This window comes from Stegostoma tigrinum, chromosome 25 (assembly GCF_030684315.1).
Source record: "Stegostoma tigrinum isolate sSteTig4 chromosome 25, sSteTig4.hap1, whole genome shotgun sequence".
Taxonomy (NCBI): domain Eukaryota; kingdom Metazoa; phylum Chordata; class Chondrichthyes; order Orectolobiformes; family Stegostomatidae; genus Stegostoma; species Stegostoma tigrinum.
Genome location: NC_081378.1, coordinates 634570 through 654862, shown reverse-complemented (window position 1 = coordinate 654862; position 20293 = coordinate 634570). Strand labels below are relative to the sequence as shown.

Here is a 20293-nt window from a genome sequence, read left to right as displayed (position 1 = left end):
CCTACACTATTCCATGTACGTCCTTATGCTTATCCAATGATGACTTAAATGTACCTAAAGTTGGCAAATCTACTACCATTGCAGGCAAAGCGTTCCATTCCCTTACTACTCTCTGAGTAAAGTAACTACCTCTGACATCTGTCCTGTATCTTTCACCCCTCAATTTAAAGCTATGCCCCCTCTTGCTCGCCGTCACCATCCTGGGAAAAAGGCTCTCCCTATCCCTCCTATCTAACCTGCTGATTATTTTATATGTTTCAATTAAGTCACCTCTCAATCTTCTTCTCTCTAATGAAAACAGCCTCAAGTCCCTCAGCCTTTCCTCGTAAGACCTTCCCTCCATACCAGGTAACATCCTAGTAAATCTCCTCTGCACCCTTTCCAAAGCTTCCACATCCTTCTTATAATGCGGTGACCAGAACTGTACACAATACTCCAAGTGCGGCCGCACCAGAGTTTTGTACAGATTCATCATAACCTCTTGGTTCCGGAACTCGATCCCTCTATTAATAAAAGCTAAAACACTGTATGCCTTCTTAACAGCCCTGTCAATCTGGGTGGCAACTTTCAAGGATCTGTGTACATGGACACCGAGATCTCTCTGCTCATCTACACTGCTAAGAATCTTACCATGAGCCCTGTACTTTGCCTTCCGGTTACTCCTACCAAAGTGCATCACCTCACACTTGTCTGCATTAAACTCCATTTGCCACCTCTCAGCCCAGCTTTGCAGCTTATCTATGTCTCTCTGCAACCCACAGCATCCTTCGTCACTATCCACAACTCCACCGACCTTAGTGTCGTCTGCAAATTTACTAACCCATCCTTCTACGCCCTCATCCAGGTCATTTATAAAAATGACAAACAGCAGTGGACCCAACACCGACCCTTGCGGTACACCACCAGTAACTGCTCTCCAGGATGAACATTTCCCAGCAACTACCACCCTCTGTCTTCTTTCAGCAAGCCAATTTCCGATCCATGTTCTTGGCATTTGCTCAGCTCACAGTCAGCCAGGTGTACAGGCCATGTTTCTGCTCTTGATTCCAGCCTGTGCCCCCAGTGGGGAGAGGATGTTGGGGAAATCGACTGGCTCCAACTCACAGACATTTCTGTTATTTTGAGGAGATCAACTTTCAAACTGGTTTGAAAAGAAGGTTTCTTAGCCATCATATGAGAAACAGGGTCAAACTCATACCCGAGAACTTTAGCCCGATAACATCTGCTCCAGATGATATAAATAATGTTTTATTTAATAGTATTTAATGTCAAGAATGCAGCTTTCTGAATAACTGTTACAATAAGGAGCCATATCAGTGTTGAGAACAACAAAATGCAGGAGATCACAGGAAGTCAGGCAGAGTCCATGGAGTGACAGCAAGATAATATTTCAAATCTAGGTAACTCTTCATCAGCGTGGTAAAAACACAAAACTATAGCATATAATTAAACATTTCATAAAAAAAATTTCAGAAGTCTTGATCATCAACAGTTTTGTTTCAACAAGCTTCACCTCAACTTTCCTTTTCCTTTCTCCTGCACCCGACTCTTTATTCTCCCTCCAGCTCTCTCTTCCTCTTCACTTCCCTTCCAGCTCTCCCTCTCTCCTCATGCACCCACCAGCAAACTCTTAAGCTTCACCTTCCCCCACCTCCAGCCCTCCCTCACTCCCCCTTGCTCTCCTCTCTACTGAGAATCCAGAAGGGCATTTCCTCCCACCATTCAGTGACGGATAACTGTCAGGTCAGGCCTGTGTTAGAGGAGCAACTGCTCATGATGACGGTTTGTTTTCACCATCCTCACTATTGGAGGAAACCACAGGGGCTTTTTGTCCAATGGGAGAGAGGAAAACCACATTGTGATCGAAATAGAAGGATTCCTTGTAGATAATAAGATCACATTCATTGAATGTGGCCAATGAGTTACATTGATCTGATAGACATCTTTACAGAGCCTTTGAGGATGACCCAAGGTCTGCTGCCTTAGAGATCTGAACTTGTTCCATCCAATTCCACATGATATCATCATAGTGCTTCCAACACTTCTCTATAGGAACAAGGAGCAAGACTTGGCCAAACAGAAAAATGCTGCATTATAAATGTTGCAAAGTCATAGGTTTACTTCATTTAATGCAATAAAGTCTCAATCATCTTTGTCTTCCATTCACATTGAATCTTCTTTTATGTTTGAAACAGAAAATAGGAGGAGTAGACCATTCAGCCCTTTGAGCCTGCTCTACCACACATTAGAATAATGGCTAATTGGTGACCTCAATCCCTTTCTTCATAAGATCCTTTTTTACCTCACAAACTAAAGCAAGAAAGATAATTCTATTCAGAACAGAGCACAGAACTGCAGATGTTAGAGACCTGAAACACACAAAAAACTGAAATTGCTGGAGAAACTCAGCAAGTCTGGCAGCATCTGTGGAGAGAAAAACAGAGTTGGTGATCTGAGTCCAGAAGACTTTTCTTCAGAACAGATAGCAGCTCAGAAAATGTTCCATTATTGCCAATGACAGGAGGCTGGGCAAATAGGATTGAGCAGATCATAAGAAACGGAGCCCAAAGAGACAATAAAGGGTTTGGCAGACAAAGGGATTGTTGATAGGTAATTGAAGTTGGTTTTCATCCCCTGGCTTCCTCACAAATTGGAAAAATACCATTTTCTGAGATCCAAATGCAATGAACTTTCTAAAGAGGCCAGGGTCTGCATTATGACAATACAAATTAAATCACACAGTTCTGGAATCATAAGCAAACGGTCATTAATCAGAAGCTGATTCACATACACCAATTCAATTGTTGTTAAAGGGTGGTGGCTCAGTGGTTAGCACTGCAGCCTCACAGCACCAGAGATCTGGGTTCCGTTCCAGCCTCGGACAACTCTCTGTGTGGAGTTGCACATTCTCCCCGTGTCTGTGTGGGTTTCCTCCAGTTTCCTCCCACAGTCTAAAGATGTGCAGGTTACGGTGGATTGGCCATGCTAAATTGCCCACAGTGCCCAGGGATGTGTAGATTGGGAGATGGGCCTGGGTGGGATGCTCCAAGGGTTTGTGTGGGCTTGTTGGGCCAAAAAACCTGTTTCTATACTGTAGAGATTCTATGATCTATGAATGATAAATAGTTTGTCCCTTTCACAATGACAGACCTTGCTGGAAATATCCCAGTAAGGTATGATCTACAAGATGAAAAATCAGCAATCTGAGTGTTAATTCTGGTTCTCTCTGCACAGGTGTTGTCTGAACTGCCCAGCAGTTCCAACATATTGTGTTTTTTGCTTAAGATTTCCACAATCTGCAGTAGTTAACTTTGGTCTTGAAGTGATTTTTTTTTCTCTGATAATCATTGCAACATGACAGAACCGTTACGGCTTTTATATTTTGTTAGGTGAGACAAGATAAAACTTTTTAGAGAATCTTCCTCTATGACATTCGATTCTTTATACTTGACCTCATATATACCAGGGACATAAAGCTTGGGACTGAAATTTAAAAATTATTATCTCATGTAGTGACACAACAAAGCAGAATTCACTCAAATCAACCTTGGGTTGCAGCAAGGCTTGTCACTAGGACAAGGATTGAAATGTCAGTTATCTTTGGATAATTCTCCCTGGAGACCAAAACCAACACAGTCAAACATATTGAAGAAATGATGTAGTTTAATTTGTTGATAATTTAATTGGACTTAATCATCATGTCAGTAACTTTTAGACTAACGCTGACTGATTGATTTATAAAAAAACTATAATTATGACACTATAATAACCTTGAGGTTTCTTGCAGTTTTTGTTAATATATTGTCATGACTCCCTGGGGCAACGTGTTGGAAACCAAGCCCCACTATTTCAGAGTTATCATAAATGTGAAAATTTCATTAAATCACTGCATTACCCAATTCTACCTAACTTTTGAATTCAAGTTACAAGAACATACACACCAGGATTTTCATTAATAAGAAAATAACTAATTCATGTAAACAAACTGCATTAATCAATGGCAAATTGAATTGATAATCTTAACCCTAGGGCTTAAAATTTACCCCTTTGTTAAAATTCTCACACACAAACAGACACACATAGAGACAAGTATTGTGCATGGGGAAGAGGAAAAAGTCTGAGAAGTACAGTTTTGATACCAGTCTAGATTAATGAGTTGATTTCTTTCAACACCTTCTGATTGTTTACTGATGACCTGAGGCTGTGGATATAGAAATACCCAGTTTTGATTCATTGATTAAGGATTCATCCTTTCAGGACCACTGAAAATATTTTGCCCCCTTTTTTCTAATGGGGAATTAGTGGGAGAGATCAGCTCACTGAAAAAAGTAAAGAATAGCTAGCTGCTAAGGATTTTCTTTTACTTCTCCAGAAGGAGGGAGGGAGAGATCTAGGGAGAGAGAAGGGTGGATGCTTTCACTTTGCAGACTGTTTCTGCTCTATGTCCACACCCATATCTGTCATCACCTGCCCTAGAAACAATCAAAAGGTTATAACTATCATGTGCCATCCCGAGCCCACAGCAGTGGAGCTAAGTGAACAGTTAATAAAAAAACTACCCCTGATGAAAACTGCCCTAGACTGACATAGATTATGCCAATTTGCTTGGGTTTCTCCATCACTGCATAAATAAGGCACATTTTCTATCCAAATCACAAGGTGCTCCAGCAAACACATTCTGACAAAATGGTGTACCGCAAGTGTCAGTGTTGGGTCCACTGCTGTTTGTCATTTTTATAAGCGACCTGGATGAGGGCATAGAAGGATGGGTTAGTAAATTTGCAGACGACACTCAGGTCGGTGGAGTTGTGGATAGTGACGAAGGATGTTGTAGTTTACAGAGAGACATAGATAAGCTGCAGAGCTGGGCTGAGAGGTGGCAAATGGAGTTTAATGCAGACAAGTTTGAGGTGATGCACTTTGGTAGGAGTAACCGGAAGGCAAAGTACAGGGCTAATGGTAAGATTCTTAGTAGTGTAGATGAGCAGAGAGATCTCGGTGTCCATGTACACAGATCCTTGAAAGTTGTCACTCAGGTTGACAGGGCTGTTAAGAAGGCATACAGTGTTTTAGCTTTTATTAATAGAGGGATCGAGTTCCAGAACCAAGAGGTTATGCTGCAGCTGTACAAAACTCTGGTGCGGCCGCACTTGGAGTATTGTGTACAGTTCTGGTCACTGCATTATAAGAAGGATGTGGAAGCTTTGGAAAGGGTGCAGAGGATATTTACTAGGATGTTGCCTGGTATGGAGGGAAGGTCTGACAAGGAAAGGCTGAGTGACTTGAGGCTGTTTTCATTGGAGAGAAGAAGGTTGAGAGGTGACTTAATTGAGACATATAAGATAATCAGTGGGTTAGATAGGATGGATTGGGAGATCCTTTTTCCTAGGATGGTGATGGCGAGCATGAGGGGGCATAGCTTTAAATTGAGGGGTGAAAGATATAGGACAGATGTCAGAGGTGGTTTCTTTACTCAGAGAGTAGTAAGGGAATGGAACACTTTGCCGGCAACGGTAGTAGATTCGCCAACTTTAAGTACATTTAAGTCGTTATTGGACAAGCATGTGGACGTACATGGAATAGTGTAGGTTAGATGGCCTACACTATTCAGTTCAGATTGGTATGACAGGTCGGCACAACATCGAGGGCCGAAGGGCCTATACTGTGTTGTAATGTTCTCTGTCCTATGTTCTAAAAAAGTCTCCTTGCTTTAAAGCAGTATATTCTCCCACCTTAGTCCATAATCAAAACCAAATTGGACTTTATAACATTCAGATTAAAAAGATTTACACGGAAGTTAAGGAGACAATTATTTCAAAATCTCTGTATGATTATGTAGATCTGTAGGTAAAATTTTAAAAAGTGAGAATTTGTCCATTTCATTGATGTGAGTATGGGATGTATTCAGTTTTGAATAATTGAAATATCCCATCAGCTAAGCAATGAAAATATTGCCTGAATTTTGAGGTATAACAGTTATAACAGCGACAAACCCAAACAAACAGACAAAACGAGCTCAGAAACCATAACCACTCTCCCCTACATCAAGGACATTTCCGAAATGACTGCCAGACTACTCGGACCTCTTGGCATCAGGGTAGCCCACAATCCCACCAACACACTAAAATAGCAGCTAATGAACTTAAAAGACCCTATAGAGACAACAAGCAAAACGACCGTCATCTACACAATACCTTGCAAGAACTGTGACAAACACTACATTGGACAAACAGGCAGAAAGCTAGCCACCAGGATACATGAACATCAACTAGCCACAAAACGACATGACCCACTATCACTCGTATCCTTACATACAGATAAGGAAGGACACCACTTTGATTGGGACAACACATCCATCCTAGGACAAGCCAAACAGAGACACGCACGAGAATTCCTAGAAGCATGGCATTCCAACCGGAATTCCATCAACAAACACATTGATTCGGAGCCAATCTACCATCTCCTGAGAAAAAGAACAGGAAATGACATCACCAACCCAAGGAAATGACATCACCAACCCAAGGAAACCTAAACAGATAAATAGAAAGCGGGACATAACACCAGCGCTTCGTCGGAGGCTCACTGATGATGTTACCTAGAATGGTGATGAAACGTCTGAAAACTAACCTTCCAGCTCAGCGAGCAAACTCACATCCAGTGGTGAAGCAGTTAGTGTTCACCTGCTTTATCTGTGAATCTGACAATAACTTCTGCTATCTGCACATATGCAGTTTCACAAAAGAATTTAAATGTCGCTGCCAGAAATTTCCTGTTGGCCTACAGAATTCCTTGTTGAATTCCTTGTAATGGACATGAAAAGTTTTCCTTTTGCTCCACAGCATTTCAGAGTTAAACACCCTCCTCCTGAAAGGTTATGCTTCTTTATTGGGATGTGAGGGTGTTACACCATTGGGGACTTTAAAGGATCAATGCAGAGAGGTGGTAGTGGAGTCAGATACATTGGGGATATTTAAGCAACTCTTGGATAGGCACATGGATGACAATAAAATGTAGGGTATGCAGGTTAGTTTGATCTTCGAGTAGGATAATAGGTCGGCACAACATTGTGGGCCGAAGGGCCTGGACTGTTGCTGTATTGTTATATGTTCTATTTCAACTTCAAATCTATCTGTCCCATCTTTATTTCAATCTGTATAAAATTTATAAAAACTGAATAGTAATTAGTGCATTTTACCTCTTGGCTTGCTGTCTTGGGATTACTGTAAAGTGATTGGTTGCTCACCCTGCTTGATGACATTACTGTGTGGGATGCCTGGAGATCGACTTGGCTCCAGAATCAAACCAACCTTGGGAAAGGGGGACCCCCACCACAGAGACCACCGGATATTAATGCGTAGCTTTCTTGAAGATCAGTGGTGAGTGGCATCATTTCAATTCTAACCACCAAATCCAGGCCAATATCATAATTACTTACAGCTTTTTGCTGATTCTGTTTCCAAACTATTCTGATGAGAGTGACCTTTAAAATTTCCAGCAAAAGTCACAAAATAATTGAAGCTGAAGAAAGTCACACATTTTATTCACTTTATTTGCTCAGGCATGTAGTGTCGACATTGGCTGACTCCAGAAATTCTGTAACCAAACAGCACAACACAAACTGCATGTGACCATTCAGCAGAACAAAGGTGATGTTTGTGAAAATTAGAACATTTGAGCAGCCTTGGTTCCAATTGCCCACATTTATTGCTTCAAAAATTGCACAATTGTTATGACACTGTTTTGGGCATGAATCTGTACCAGCAGGAATTTCTTTAATCTTCACAGTACAAAAAGACACAGGAAGTGTCACATTGGGAATGTAATGTTTCATTTGGAATTAACTTTATTTGTCTGTTGTCCAGTCATCATTTACTCAAGATGCAATTATAGAATTTTTTATATAACCAGATGAAATCCAAGTATTATGATTTTTAGATGAGTTTCTGATCAAGATTATGCTGACACTCAAAACTCTATTGTGACCATCAGGTCTATAGCCAAAAACTCTTTGTCTTTGAGATAATTGGAACATCTCTCCCCATTTCGCAGTGTACTTCTTGACAGGTCTTCTCAGAGGCAAAGAACACACTCTTTATTGTCCAGTCCACAAAACATTTTCCCTTACTTCCTGAAGAAGACAGTGCAGAATTATAAAGAGATGTTGATTGGGGGGGGGGGGGGTGGTCAGGGCAAATGAGGCTCAATGGAGGGAAGTGTGAGGTGATGTATTTTGCTAAAACAAAGTAAACTAGGAGTTACAGTTATAATTGGGGATGCAGCAGTACAGGCACATGGGTGTATATGTGAACAGATCATTGAATGTGACAGGACAGGTGGAGATATCTATAACATGTACAGCGTTCTTGGTTTTATTATAGGGACATAGGCTACAACAGGCAGGGAGGTGATGTTGAACTTGTACAAGACACTTGCCAGACCTCAGCTGGAATAATGTATATAGTTGTGAGCTCCACAATATCAGAAAGAAGTGAATGTCAATGGAGGTAGTTCAGATGTGATTTGCAAGAATGGTTCCAGGAATAAGAAACTTCAGTTACCAGGACAGATTGGAGAGGTTGGGGCTTCAATCTGCTTAGAAAGGAAAAGGCTAAGAGGAGATTTAACAGAGGTTTTCAAACTCATGAGCATGCTGGATAGAGTAAAAAAGGCAAAGCTCTTGCTGCTTGTAAAAATTGAAAAATAGAGCATAAATGGCTATCCAAATGAAGCAAGGATGATGTAAAAAAGTCTTTTTCACTTAGTGAGTAGTTAGGGTGTGGAATGCACTGCCTGGAGATGTGATAGAGGCAGGTTCAGTTGGGGTATTCAAGAGGGGCATTAGATGATTATTTGACTTGAAACAAAGGTCAGGGAAATGGGGAAAAGCAGAAGATTGAGACTACGAAATGGAACCTGCGCAGGCAGGCACAATGGGCTAAATGGTTTCCTTCTGCAGTTTAACAATTCTGTGACTCGGTCTGTCAAATCCTTCTGCGCTGTATCAGGTGAACTTTGTGGAAATTTTAAGACCTTTTGATATTTTGCATGTCAATTACAACCATTTGTGCTGCTCACTCAGTAAGATTTTTATTCAGTGTCACATTCGGCATTTACAGAGGATGTTGTATCGGGATCACTCCCACATTTGAACTGGATTCAATTTCTGAGCTTTATGTAGCTCTTGAGATCATCACTGTCTGTCCACCCTTGTTTTCAATTTGCTTGTCATAGAGTAATAGAATCATTCAGTACAGAAGAGGCCTTTGGCCCATCAAGTCTGCCAAAAAATATACCTCTATCTACACTAGTCCCACAAACCAAGTCTTGTAGCCTTGAAGTTATGAAATTTCAAATGCTCATCCAAGTCCTTTTCAATAGTTTTGAGGTTTCCCACCTCAATTACCCTCCCAGGCAGTGCATTCCAAATTCCCAGCACCCTCTGGATTAAAAAGGCTACCCTCAAATTCCCTCTTGCTCTTCTGTCTTTCACTTTAAAATTACCATTGACCCTCAAGCCATGTTTGGAAAGCAAATAGTGAAGCGCATTTCAGGGGAGAATGGAGATATTCAGACTGAGTCTGACACTGAAATCCCTGTCACTGGCCCATAGTGGCCTGTGAATTTGTCTTCCACTGGACTCTTGGCCTGAACCATTTTACGATTGTAAGGTCATTGATAGGTTTAAGGTGGCCTTTCCACCCCTTCACCCAATTACATGGCCATCAGTTTTCTTAGCCAGCAGTGCCACCAGGAAAGATACCCAACAGGAGGACTGCAAGCATTCCATTGGAGAAGAGAAGCCATTAATCCCAGGAGAGGAAGAGGTTCCAATCTATAGGGGCCCCATGGATTGGACAGGGAAATGCAGAAGAGGGTGAATACTTTGTTGGAGCCTCGGATGGGCACAGGAAAAGGAGGGAGTGCACCCCACCAGCCAACATCACCTCCATTATCACCCCCTTAGCCAACCACCAGCCAATCACTCAATTCCAACCTTCCTCCAACCTTCAAGTTCCAGCAACTGCAGATGACGAGCTTTAAATGCCCATGAATTAATGACCTGGCCACTGGGGGTATGAACCATTACTGGCACTGGGAGAATTATAATGCAGGTGAATAGGGGAGGGGCTGCGCAGATGGCAAGTACATCCTTATTGCTGCAACAATATACAGCCTTATGTTACAGCCCTCCCACTCAGCAACCTGTCTCCAAATTCTGATGCAGACATCTCAGACAGTTTGTAGGTGTGAGGGGCTTTTTTTTGGACAGACCGAGTGAAGCAGAAAAACTGTTCCAATTCTACTGGTCTCGTAACCATGGTGATGATTCCCACTCAGTTTGTCCAGGAATGATTATGCAGTATGTGGCACAAGCAGGGAAAGGGACAGGAATCACTGGGCCCCTAGTGCTGCTCGTGGTCTGAGATCACAGTTCCCTCTCATTTCCTGGCTCTGTGAGGTCTCAGTATGGCAGCAACTTCTGGAACCAGAGGTCTGTTGCCGTGGACACGGCTACAGAGCGCAGAACACATTCTGCATTTTCCTTTTTTAATAAGTAGTAAATGTTCATTGAAAATAAGTAATTTTTTTTTCTCATTTCCCAATCAAGAAATGATTATAAAAGTTTGTTTGTTCCAAGAGAAGGTTTTGTACATTAATATCCTCAGGTCACAGTATTTTAGTGATGGATAATACAATGGCAGTTGTTTCACAGTGACACAGAAAATGAGATAAATCACTGGGAAATCAATGGTAAAGGGCTGCAGGATAAATTTGATGAAAACATTACAATCTTGACCTTTTTTAATTGAGCCTGAGCTGGCATGACAGGCCAAACAGCCTCTTCCTGCACCACAATCATTCTGTGATTCTGTGAATTGTAGTGCTCTGCCCCAAGACCCTCCAGATAAATTCTCAGTTTACCTCTGATAATGCCATTCCTTCTATTTCTGCTGCACTGAAGTGTTGTCTAAGATTATGTCCATCATGAACCCACTCTTGCCTAAGGCAAAGAGATGCTGGGGAATCCGAGACAGCAAAGTGTGGAGCTGGATGAACACAGCAGGCCAAGCAGCATCTCAGGACCACAAAAGCTGACGTTTCAGGACTAGAGGTCTGGGCCCGAAACGTCGGCTTTTGTGCTTCTAAGATGCTGCTTGGCCTGCTGTGTTCATCCAGCTCCACACTTTGCTATCTTTTCTGAGACATGGATGGGCAGGGAGCAAATGGATACAGACCGTTAGAAAATAGATGTAAGGTTAGGCAGAGGATCTTGATCGGTGCAGGCTTGGAGGGCCGAAGGGCCTGTTCCTGTGCTGTAGGTTTCTTTGTTTCTTTGAGGCAAGTTCACTCAACACAAAACATTAACTCTGATTGCTCTCCACTGATGCTGCCAGACCTGCTGAGTTTTCCAGCAATTTCTGTTTTGGTTTCTTTTCCAGAATGTTCTCACTGTGTCAAAGCAAATCTCTTCTCATTTGTCTCCTCTCACATTTTCCTTGCTTTCCAGAGTTGTGGGAGCTGAACAGGAGCATGGTTTTCCATGGGCCGCGGGGATTTATCGACTTGCAAACAGTACTGTTGGATGAGTATCAGGATCGCCTATTTGTGGGAGGCAGAGGCCTAATATATTCGCTCAGTTTGGATCACATCAACAAGGATTACCAAGAGGTAACATCTCATCCAGTCACAGGAGGTGCACAAACAGACATTCTACTCAGGCCCTCTCATTCTCAAACTCTCACTGTTCTTTAAAACATTCAGCAAACTGAAACCAAAGGATCAAGTTCTCAAACAAATCAATCATTTCTTTGGATCTGCACCAACTCTATCCCCATATTGTAGATTTCTTGGACTGGCTGATACTGAGCAACATACCAAATAATACAATTCAACAAAAGAAATACACTGCAAATCATCTTTAACATTATAAAATGTCCCAGGAAACTTCACAGGAACATTTTAAAATGCAATTTGACACTGAATCTCATAAAGTGATATTTGGTCAACTGCCAAAATCAACTGTCAAACAGCCATGGTTCCAGGAGTTCACTGAGATAGAGAGTTGGAGAGGCTTGGCAAGGGGTTCCAGGGTTTGCACCCTAAGAGTTGAAGTCATCATTGTCGACGATAGAACAATTAAAATTGGGAATAACCAAATGGCCTGAATCAGAGAAGAGCAGATGGAGTTATACAGCATATATATGTGCCTGTCCAAATGCCTTTTAAATGTTGTAACTATATCTGCATCTATTCCTTCCCCTGGCAGTTATTTCCACATACCAACCACCCTCTGTGAGAAAATGGTACACCTCAGGCTCCTTTTAAATCTTTCTCCTCTCACCTTAAATCTATGCCTTCTCATGTTGAGCTCCCCACACTTATGGAAAGGATCTTGGCTATTCACCTCATGATTTTATAAACCTGTATAAGGTCAGCTCTCAGTTGCCAGAGGGATGTGGGAGGTGATTATAGAGTTAGGCTGGAACGAGGCCATAGAGAAATTGGAGAACAGATAAAAGTTCTAAAATTGAGCCATTGCTTAATCAGATGTCAACATTTCTCAGTGAGAAAGGGGATGATGAGTGTTTGGGTTTTGATATAAGTCAGGAAGTGAAGTTGATAGAAGTTAGGAGGAGGTGAAGGCCTAGTGATATTATCACTGGAATATTAATCCAGAGATCCAGACAACGTTCTGGGGACCTGGGTTCGAATCCAACCATAGCAGATGGTGAAATTTGAGTTCAATAAATATCTGGAATTAAGAGTCTAAAGATGACTGTGAATCCATTGTTGATTGTCAGGAAAAACCCATTTGGTTCACTAATGTCCTTTAGGGAAGGAAACTGCCATCCTTACCTGGTCTGGCCTACATGTGACTCCAGACCCACAGCAATGCAGTCCACTCTTCACTGCCCTCTGGGCAATTATGGATGGGTAATAAATGCTGCCTGGCCAGCTACGTCTCCATCCCATGAATGGATAAAGGAAAAAAAAAGAAATTAATAGTAAAATATGGATCAATTCAAGTTGAACAAGCGCAGAATATAATGAACCAGCCCGGAGTATGCTGCAGTTCGTAAGTCCAGAGGTAACAACCTATGGAGCCGGTCTAGCAATAGCATTCACATTGAGTCCATCCTGGATGTTGACCATCTCCCTTACTATTGGTGGAAGAGTTCAATATGTCTCTGATTGTGTTTTTGGGATCCTTAAGGGGGAGGGGAGCAGCCCTAAATCGTGGTCCACATTGGCACCGACATAGGTAGGAAGAGGGATGGGGATTTAAGGCAGAAATTCAGGGAGCTAGGATGGAAGCTGAGAGCCAGGACGATCAGAGTTGTTGTCTCTGGTTTGTTGCCCGTGCCACGTGCTAGTGAGGCGAGGAATAGGGAGAGAGAGGAGTTGAACACGTGGCTACAGGGATGGTGCAGGAGGGAGGGTTTTGGATTCTTGGATAATTGGGGCTCTTTCTGGGGTAGGTGGGGCCTCTACGAGCAAGATGGTCTTCACCTGAACCAGAGGGGTACCGATATCCTGGGAGGGAAATTTGCTAAGGCTATTCGGGTGGGGTTAAACTAATTCAGCAGGGGGATGGGCACCAAAATTGTAGTTCGACTATAGAAAAGGTTGAGAGTAGGGTGGTCCGAAATAAAGTTTCAGGGAAGCAAGATGGCACTGGCAAGCAAGAAGGTGGTTTGAAGGGTGTCTACTTCAATGCGAGGAGTGTCCGGAATAAGGTGGGTGAACTTGCAGCATGGGTTGGTACCTGGGACTTCGATGTTGTGGCCATTTCGGAGACATGGATAGAGCATGACATGACATGTCCATCATGGGCCTCCTGCAGTGCCACAATGATGCCACCCGAATGTTGCAGGAACAGCAACTCATATTCCGCCTGGGAACCCTGCAGCCTAATGGTATCAATGTGGACGTCACCAGTTTCAAAATCTCCCCTTCCCCCACCGCATCCCTAAACCAGCCCAGCTCGTCCCCTCCCCCCACTGCACCACACAACCAGCCCAGCTCTTCCCCTCCACCCACTGCATCCCAAAACCAGTCCAACCTGTCTCTGCCTCCCTAACCTGTTCTTCCTCTCACCCATCCCTTCCTCCCACCCCTAGCCGCACCCCCATCTACCTACTAACCTCATCCCACCTCCTTGACCTGTCCATCTTCCCTGGACTGACCTATCCCCTCACTACCTCCACACCTATACTCTCTCCACCTATCTTCTTTACTCTCCATCTTCGGTCCGCCTCCCCCTCTCTCCCTATTTATTCCAGAACCCTCTCCCCATCCCCCTTTCTGATGAAGGGTCTAGGCCCGAAACGTCAGCTTTTGTGCTCCTGAGATGCTGCTTGGCCTGCTGTGTTCATCCAGCCTCACGTTTTGTCGTCCAGGTAGATGAGAGTAAACCGGTTGACTTGGTGTATATGGATTTCAGCAAGCCATTCGATAAGGTTCCCCACAATAGGCTATTGTACTAAATGTGGAAGAATGGAATTGTGGGAGATATAGCAGTTTGGACCGGAAATTGTCTTGCTGAAAGAAGACAGAGGGTGGTAGTTGATGGGAAATGTTCATCCTGGAGACCAGTTACTAGTGGTGTACCACAAGGGTCGCTGTTGGGTCCACTGCTGTTTGTCATTTTTATAAATGACCTGGATGAGGGCGTAGAGGGATGGGTCAGTAAATTTGCAGAAGACACTAAGGCCGGTGGAGTTGTGGATAGTGACAAAAGATGCTGTAGGTTGCAGAGAGACATAGATAAGCTGCAGAGTTGTGCTGAGCGGTGGCAAATGGAGCTTAATGCAGACAAGTGTGAGGTGATGCACTTTGGTAGGAGTAACCGGAAGGCAAAGTACAGGGCTAATGGTAAGATTCTTAGCAGTGTAGATGAGCAGAGAGATCTCGATGTCCATGTACACAGATCCTTGAAAGTTGTCACCCAGGTTGACAGGGCTGTTAAGAAGCATACAGTGTTCTAGCTTTTATTAATAGAGGGATTGAGTTCCAGAACCAAGAGGTTATGCTGCCGCTGTACAAAACTCTGGTGCGGCCGCACTTGGAGTATTGTGTACAGTTCCGGTCACCGCATTATAAGAAGGATGTGGAAGCTTTGGAAAGGGTGCAGAGGAGATTTACTAGGATGTTGCCTGGTATGGAGGGAAGGTCTTACGAGGAAAGGCTGAGGGACTTGAGGCTGTTTTCATTAGAGAGAAGAAGGTTGAGAGTTGACTTAATTGAAACATATAAAATAATCAGAGGGTTAGATAGGGTGGATAGGGAGATCCTTTTTCCTAGGATGGTGATGGCGAGCATGAGGGGGCATAGCTTTAAATTGAGGGGTGAAAGATACAGGACAGATGTCAGAGGTAGTTTCTTTATTCAGAGAGTAGTAAGGGAATGGAACGCTTTGCCTGCAACGGTAGTAGATTCGTCAACTTTGGGTACATTTAAGGCGTCATTGGATAAGCATATGGACGTACATGGAATAGTGTAGGTTAGATGGGCTTGAGATCGGTATGACAGGTTGGCACAACATGGAGGGCCGAAGGGCCTGTACTGTGCTGTAATGTTCTATGTTCTATGTTAACTTTTGTTCACCTGTTCAGTTCTCCATCCTAACTTGGAAATATATCACTGTTCATTTAGTACCTTCGATTCAAAATTCTGAAACTTACTTCCAGATACTGGGTGAGTGGTACATTGTCCTGGGAATGACATGTGGTAATAAGGAGCTCGAATGGGTAGTGCGGGATATCAATAACAGCAGGATAAAGAGTTAATGAGGCAAGCTTGCTTAGATACAGTGAGAGATCCCATTGCGCTTCATGCTAAGAATAACTTCAAAAAGCTTGGACCCATCTTGCACTTAGACAAAAAGAAAAATTCAGCACAAAATATTGTTGAGAAATTAAAATATGTAATCGGCCCAAAAAGAATGGGTTCTATATGAAATGTAACTAACATTTAAACAATGTTAAACACTCACAGCCTCCTGAGTACGCTTTCTGGAATGTTTATTGTTATTAAACTTTCCAGTGTCACAATGTTGCATACATTTTCTAGTAAGTGTATCACTAAAATAACAGTGCACACATCCTGTCAAAGTATGGGGTGACTGAGAGAGAAACTTTTACATTTCCGGAATATATTATCGTGATTTAATTTAAGAATGCTGGGCATTAACAGCCAGCCCCTTACCATTAAATTCAAACCATGCTACTGTCATTGAGACAGTGAGTGCATCATCCTGCCTTCTATGATCCTGCTCTTTGAAGAATGACTTTAGTGGAAGACTGCTCCATATTCCTGTAGCAACTGATTCTGAGATCCCTGCCAGAAAAATATTCAGCCTTATTATCAAGAAAACATGTGGAACAAGTGATAATCTGATGGCACTTGGATCACCTCAGACGATTCAATCTGTCAAAACAAGGCAGCAACCCCAAAGCAATGAGTGGGGAGACTGTGAGTAATTAGCTCAGTCATACTGAACACTGACCTGAGAGTTAAAATTGTTGATGGAAAGGATGTTTTGGAGCAAAAGGGGCAAATGTTGCAGTTGTTGCCCTGGGTGTAGTTGGGAACATTTAAATTAATGGATGGAAAATCAGACATGCGGAATTGTGGCTTTCCAACCTGGTTTTCCTCGATGCACTGAACTCTGATGATTGAATGCACAGGAACAGGGCTATAAGCTAATGATTACACAGGAACATATGTCCCATCAAAGATTGTACTGCAAATATAACAGTGACATCCCAATCTACCTGAGCAAACATCTAACCATCACCAGTCATACAAACATGGCCTTAATCATTGATAGATTTAAACAGAAAGTTTCTGTCCAAGTGATAAAGAACCCGTGATCCCTGGGGTTAAGATAACAAAAGTTGGAGTACAAAGCAGTTTGATTCACTGCAGCATGAGACATGAGCTTTCACTTTGCCTCAGTTTTACACATTAACAAATTAAAAATTGCCCCAAAACACAAGTAAATATTTTGGCTACTGCAAATCTAAAACTAAGACAGAGAATGCTAGACATACTCAGTAGGTCTGGTAACTTGAGTGAAGGAGAAAGAGTTGATATTTCAGGATAAAAACCTAAAAAAAACAGAGCTCTGAAGAACGGCCACTGAACCTAGAACAAAGAAAATTACAGCACAGGGACAGGCCCTTTGACCGTCCAAGCTCACACTGATCTGAACCTGAACTGTTAACTCTGATTCCTCTCCACAGATGCCTCCAGACCTGCTGAGCTTTTCCAGCAATTTCTGATTTTTTGTTTCTGATTCACAGCATCCACAGTTCTTTCAGTTTTTATTCTGTTCCTATTTCCTATCATCTTATGACCATATTAAACCTGAACCCTTCTGCACTGTGGTGTTTGAAATTTTCACCAGACATGAGAGAGATAGGTAGAAAGAACAATACAGTGCAGAACAGGCCCTTCGGCCCTTGATGTTGCGCGAACCTGTGAACTAATCTAAGCCCCTCCCCCTCCACTATCCCATCATCATCCATATACTTATCCAAGGGCTGTTTAAATGCCCCTAACGTGGCTGAGTTAACTAAAGTTTTGGAGGAACAGAAGATGACAGCCATGAGAATAGTTCACTGGCCAGTGGGAAATGGTGATGAGCCACCAATCCCAGAAAGCCAATAAGACCTTTGAGCACTGCCAAATGTCAATGCAACAAGAAACCGAGAGGGTGCCTTAACCTAGTAGTGCTATGCCGGGTACGCATCCATCTTTCCCCAGATCTCCATTGCTGCCAGACCCGTTGTTTGGAGGGAAATCCTCTCGGTGTCCAATGACAGGAGGGATGATAGCGAAGGGGTTGATGGCAGGGTTTATGTTCCTGCAGTTCTGGGCTACTGGCTGAGAAGACACCCATTAATTGTCTCAATTGCCTTCCTGCCACTTGTCGTTAATGTGACCAACCTTTCTGATGGTGTGAAAGTCGCTCACAAACTGCAGAGCCTTTTAGCCAGGGGCCACCAGCCCCATGCCCATGGCCATGGCCTTTGAATCCCTACAGCATGGAAATAGGCCCTTCGGCCCCACGAGCCCACACCGACCCTCCAAACATCCCATCCCAGACCCAAAAGCCTACCCTTTTCCTGTAACCCTGTATTTCTCATGGCTAACACACCTAATCTACACTCTCCTGAACACTATGAACAGTTTAGCATGGCCAGTCCACCTGACCCACACATCTTTGGACTGTGTGAAGAAACTGGAGCACCCAGAGGAAACCCACACAGATACGGGGAAAATGTGCAAACTCCACACAGACAGTCACCTGAGGGTGGAATGGAACCTGGGTCCGTGGCACTGTGAGGCTGCAGTGCTAACCACTGAGCCACCGTGCCGCTGTCACATATGCTGCCTGAACTGCTGAGTATTTACAGCGTTTCCTGTTTTATTAAATCAAAATTACCTTGTGTCTTTGAAGAGTTGACATAGGAATGTCATGGTTTCCTCAGCCAGCTGTGAGCCACGGACTTGGCAATGTCAGCTTCTTACAATATTCAGTCTGGTCAGGAACATTTCTTACCCAGTGCTTATGGCTAGAAAAGTTGATCAAGTAATTTCTGTGTGTGGCTGTCTAGAACTGAAGCCAAGATGTTCAAATCGGTAACAGGTCAGGCTCCCAGAACTCAACATGAAACAGTGTAAGATAATCCTCAGTTTTTACCTCAATGTTGATTTGTGGATGTGGCTGTAACCACAGGGCTTAAGCATTAATAACACTGTTGTGCCCAGTCATACCTGGAGATATCAAGGACACAAATTGATGTCAGGCACCTGTGAAATAAAGAGTTAAATCTATCTGAGTGACAGCAATTTGAAAAACAAAATTGCTCCAGATATTGGAATGAAAAATAACCCAGAACACTGGAGCAGTGGTAGTGTAAATGGTAGCGGTGTATGGAATTGAATCTGAGCACATCTGACTACACACTAATCCAAGCAAGCTTAACCTGTCACCTTATAATTCAAATACCTTGTGATTGGTTAATACGATCATAAGATCTTCAGTTTGGAACCCGCTGTAATGGTGCACGTTGATTATAAAACACCAGGCTGGGATGGGTGAGACTAATGCAGGGGACAGACTGGGGTTGGTGGCTTTTTAAAGTCTATAAAATCAAAATCAAAGTGATGTTTCGTCTTGTGAGTCAGTCCAGAATGAGGAAACACTGCTGTTGAATTAGAGCGTGCCCTTTTAGGACAGAGATAAGGGGGATATTTTTTCTCTCAGAGAGTTGTGTAACTTTGGAAGGATGCCTTAGACTGTGGTGGAGGTGGGGGTTTGAATATTTATTAGATGGAGATGGATAGAATCTTGTTAGGCCAGAAATCAGAGACTGTTGCTGGGAGCATCAAAGTGAATGTGGTATTTAGAACAGAGTCCATGATCTTATGGTGGAACAGGCTTGAGGGACCAAATGGCCTATTTCCCTTGTCCATTTGTCAGTGTGTAAGTCCCACCCTCCCAAGTGCTGCCAGCCAGCCAGAGGCTGGAAGCAATACAGTGCCACCAGGGTGGCCAAAGCAATTGCTGGTACTGCACCCTCCCAAAGTCCAGGTTTAAAAGGGTCCAAGAAGTGATAGTGGGATGGTTGTTTGCAGCGTAAGGATGTGGAAGATAGGGAATAGAGCTGGTGGAGTGGTGGAGAGTCTGAATATAACCCTTCCTGATGCTAGCTCTTCCAATCAGACAGTCAATGTCTGTCCCCTCCTAAGAATTTTGCATCTCCATATGGAAACAGGTGGATACCAACAACAGCAGGATTACAGCACAACAAGACCATTAATTACCTACTACATGATCTTAATTGATGGTAAAACTAGAGAGTAATTTATGAGATTGCAAGAATTGCTGATGCTAGAGTCAGAGATAACACAGTGTAAAGCTGGAGGAACACAGCCAGGCCAGGCAGCACCAGAGGAGCAGGAAAGCTAACGTTTTTGGTCAGGACCCATGAGCCTTCCACCTAAAACTGAATTGAGGTTGGCGCGGGACAGTGAAGCTTTCCTCGCTCTTCTGCCTGAGTCAGTACCCCTGTCTCCAAACGCATCTTGTGAGGAACATTGAATTCTGCCCAGTATCTCTGAAAATCCCTCCAGGAAACTTCCAGGAGTGAGAGGGTTAATTACATATTGCTGTACTCACCATCTGTCAGATTACATGGTGTCACTAAGTATGTTATTCTCAAATTCAAATACACGAACATGTGGGAGATGAAGGGAGCAGCTGGAAATCTGGAGGAAG

The 20293-nt window shown here is 43.1% G+C and overlaps 1 protein-coding gene across 2 annotated transcripts in view; it reads left to right on the top strand.

Moving 5' to 3' along the window:
- Positions 1-20293, top strand: part of LOC125463445 (semaphorin-3E-like) — a 262044-nt gene that overhangs the window by 90936 nt on the left and 150815 nt on the right. For both annotated transcript variants that reach the window (XM_048554709.2, XM_048554708.2), the window contains exon 2: positions 11510-11670. In XM_048554709.2, the coding sequence (XP_048410666.1) occupies positions 11510-11670 (161 nt within the window). The remainder of the gene's footprint in view (positions 1-11509; positions 11671-20293) is intronic.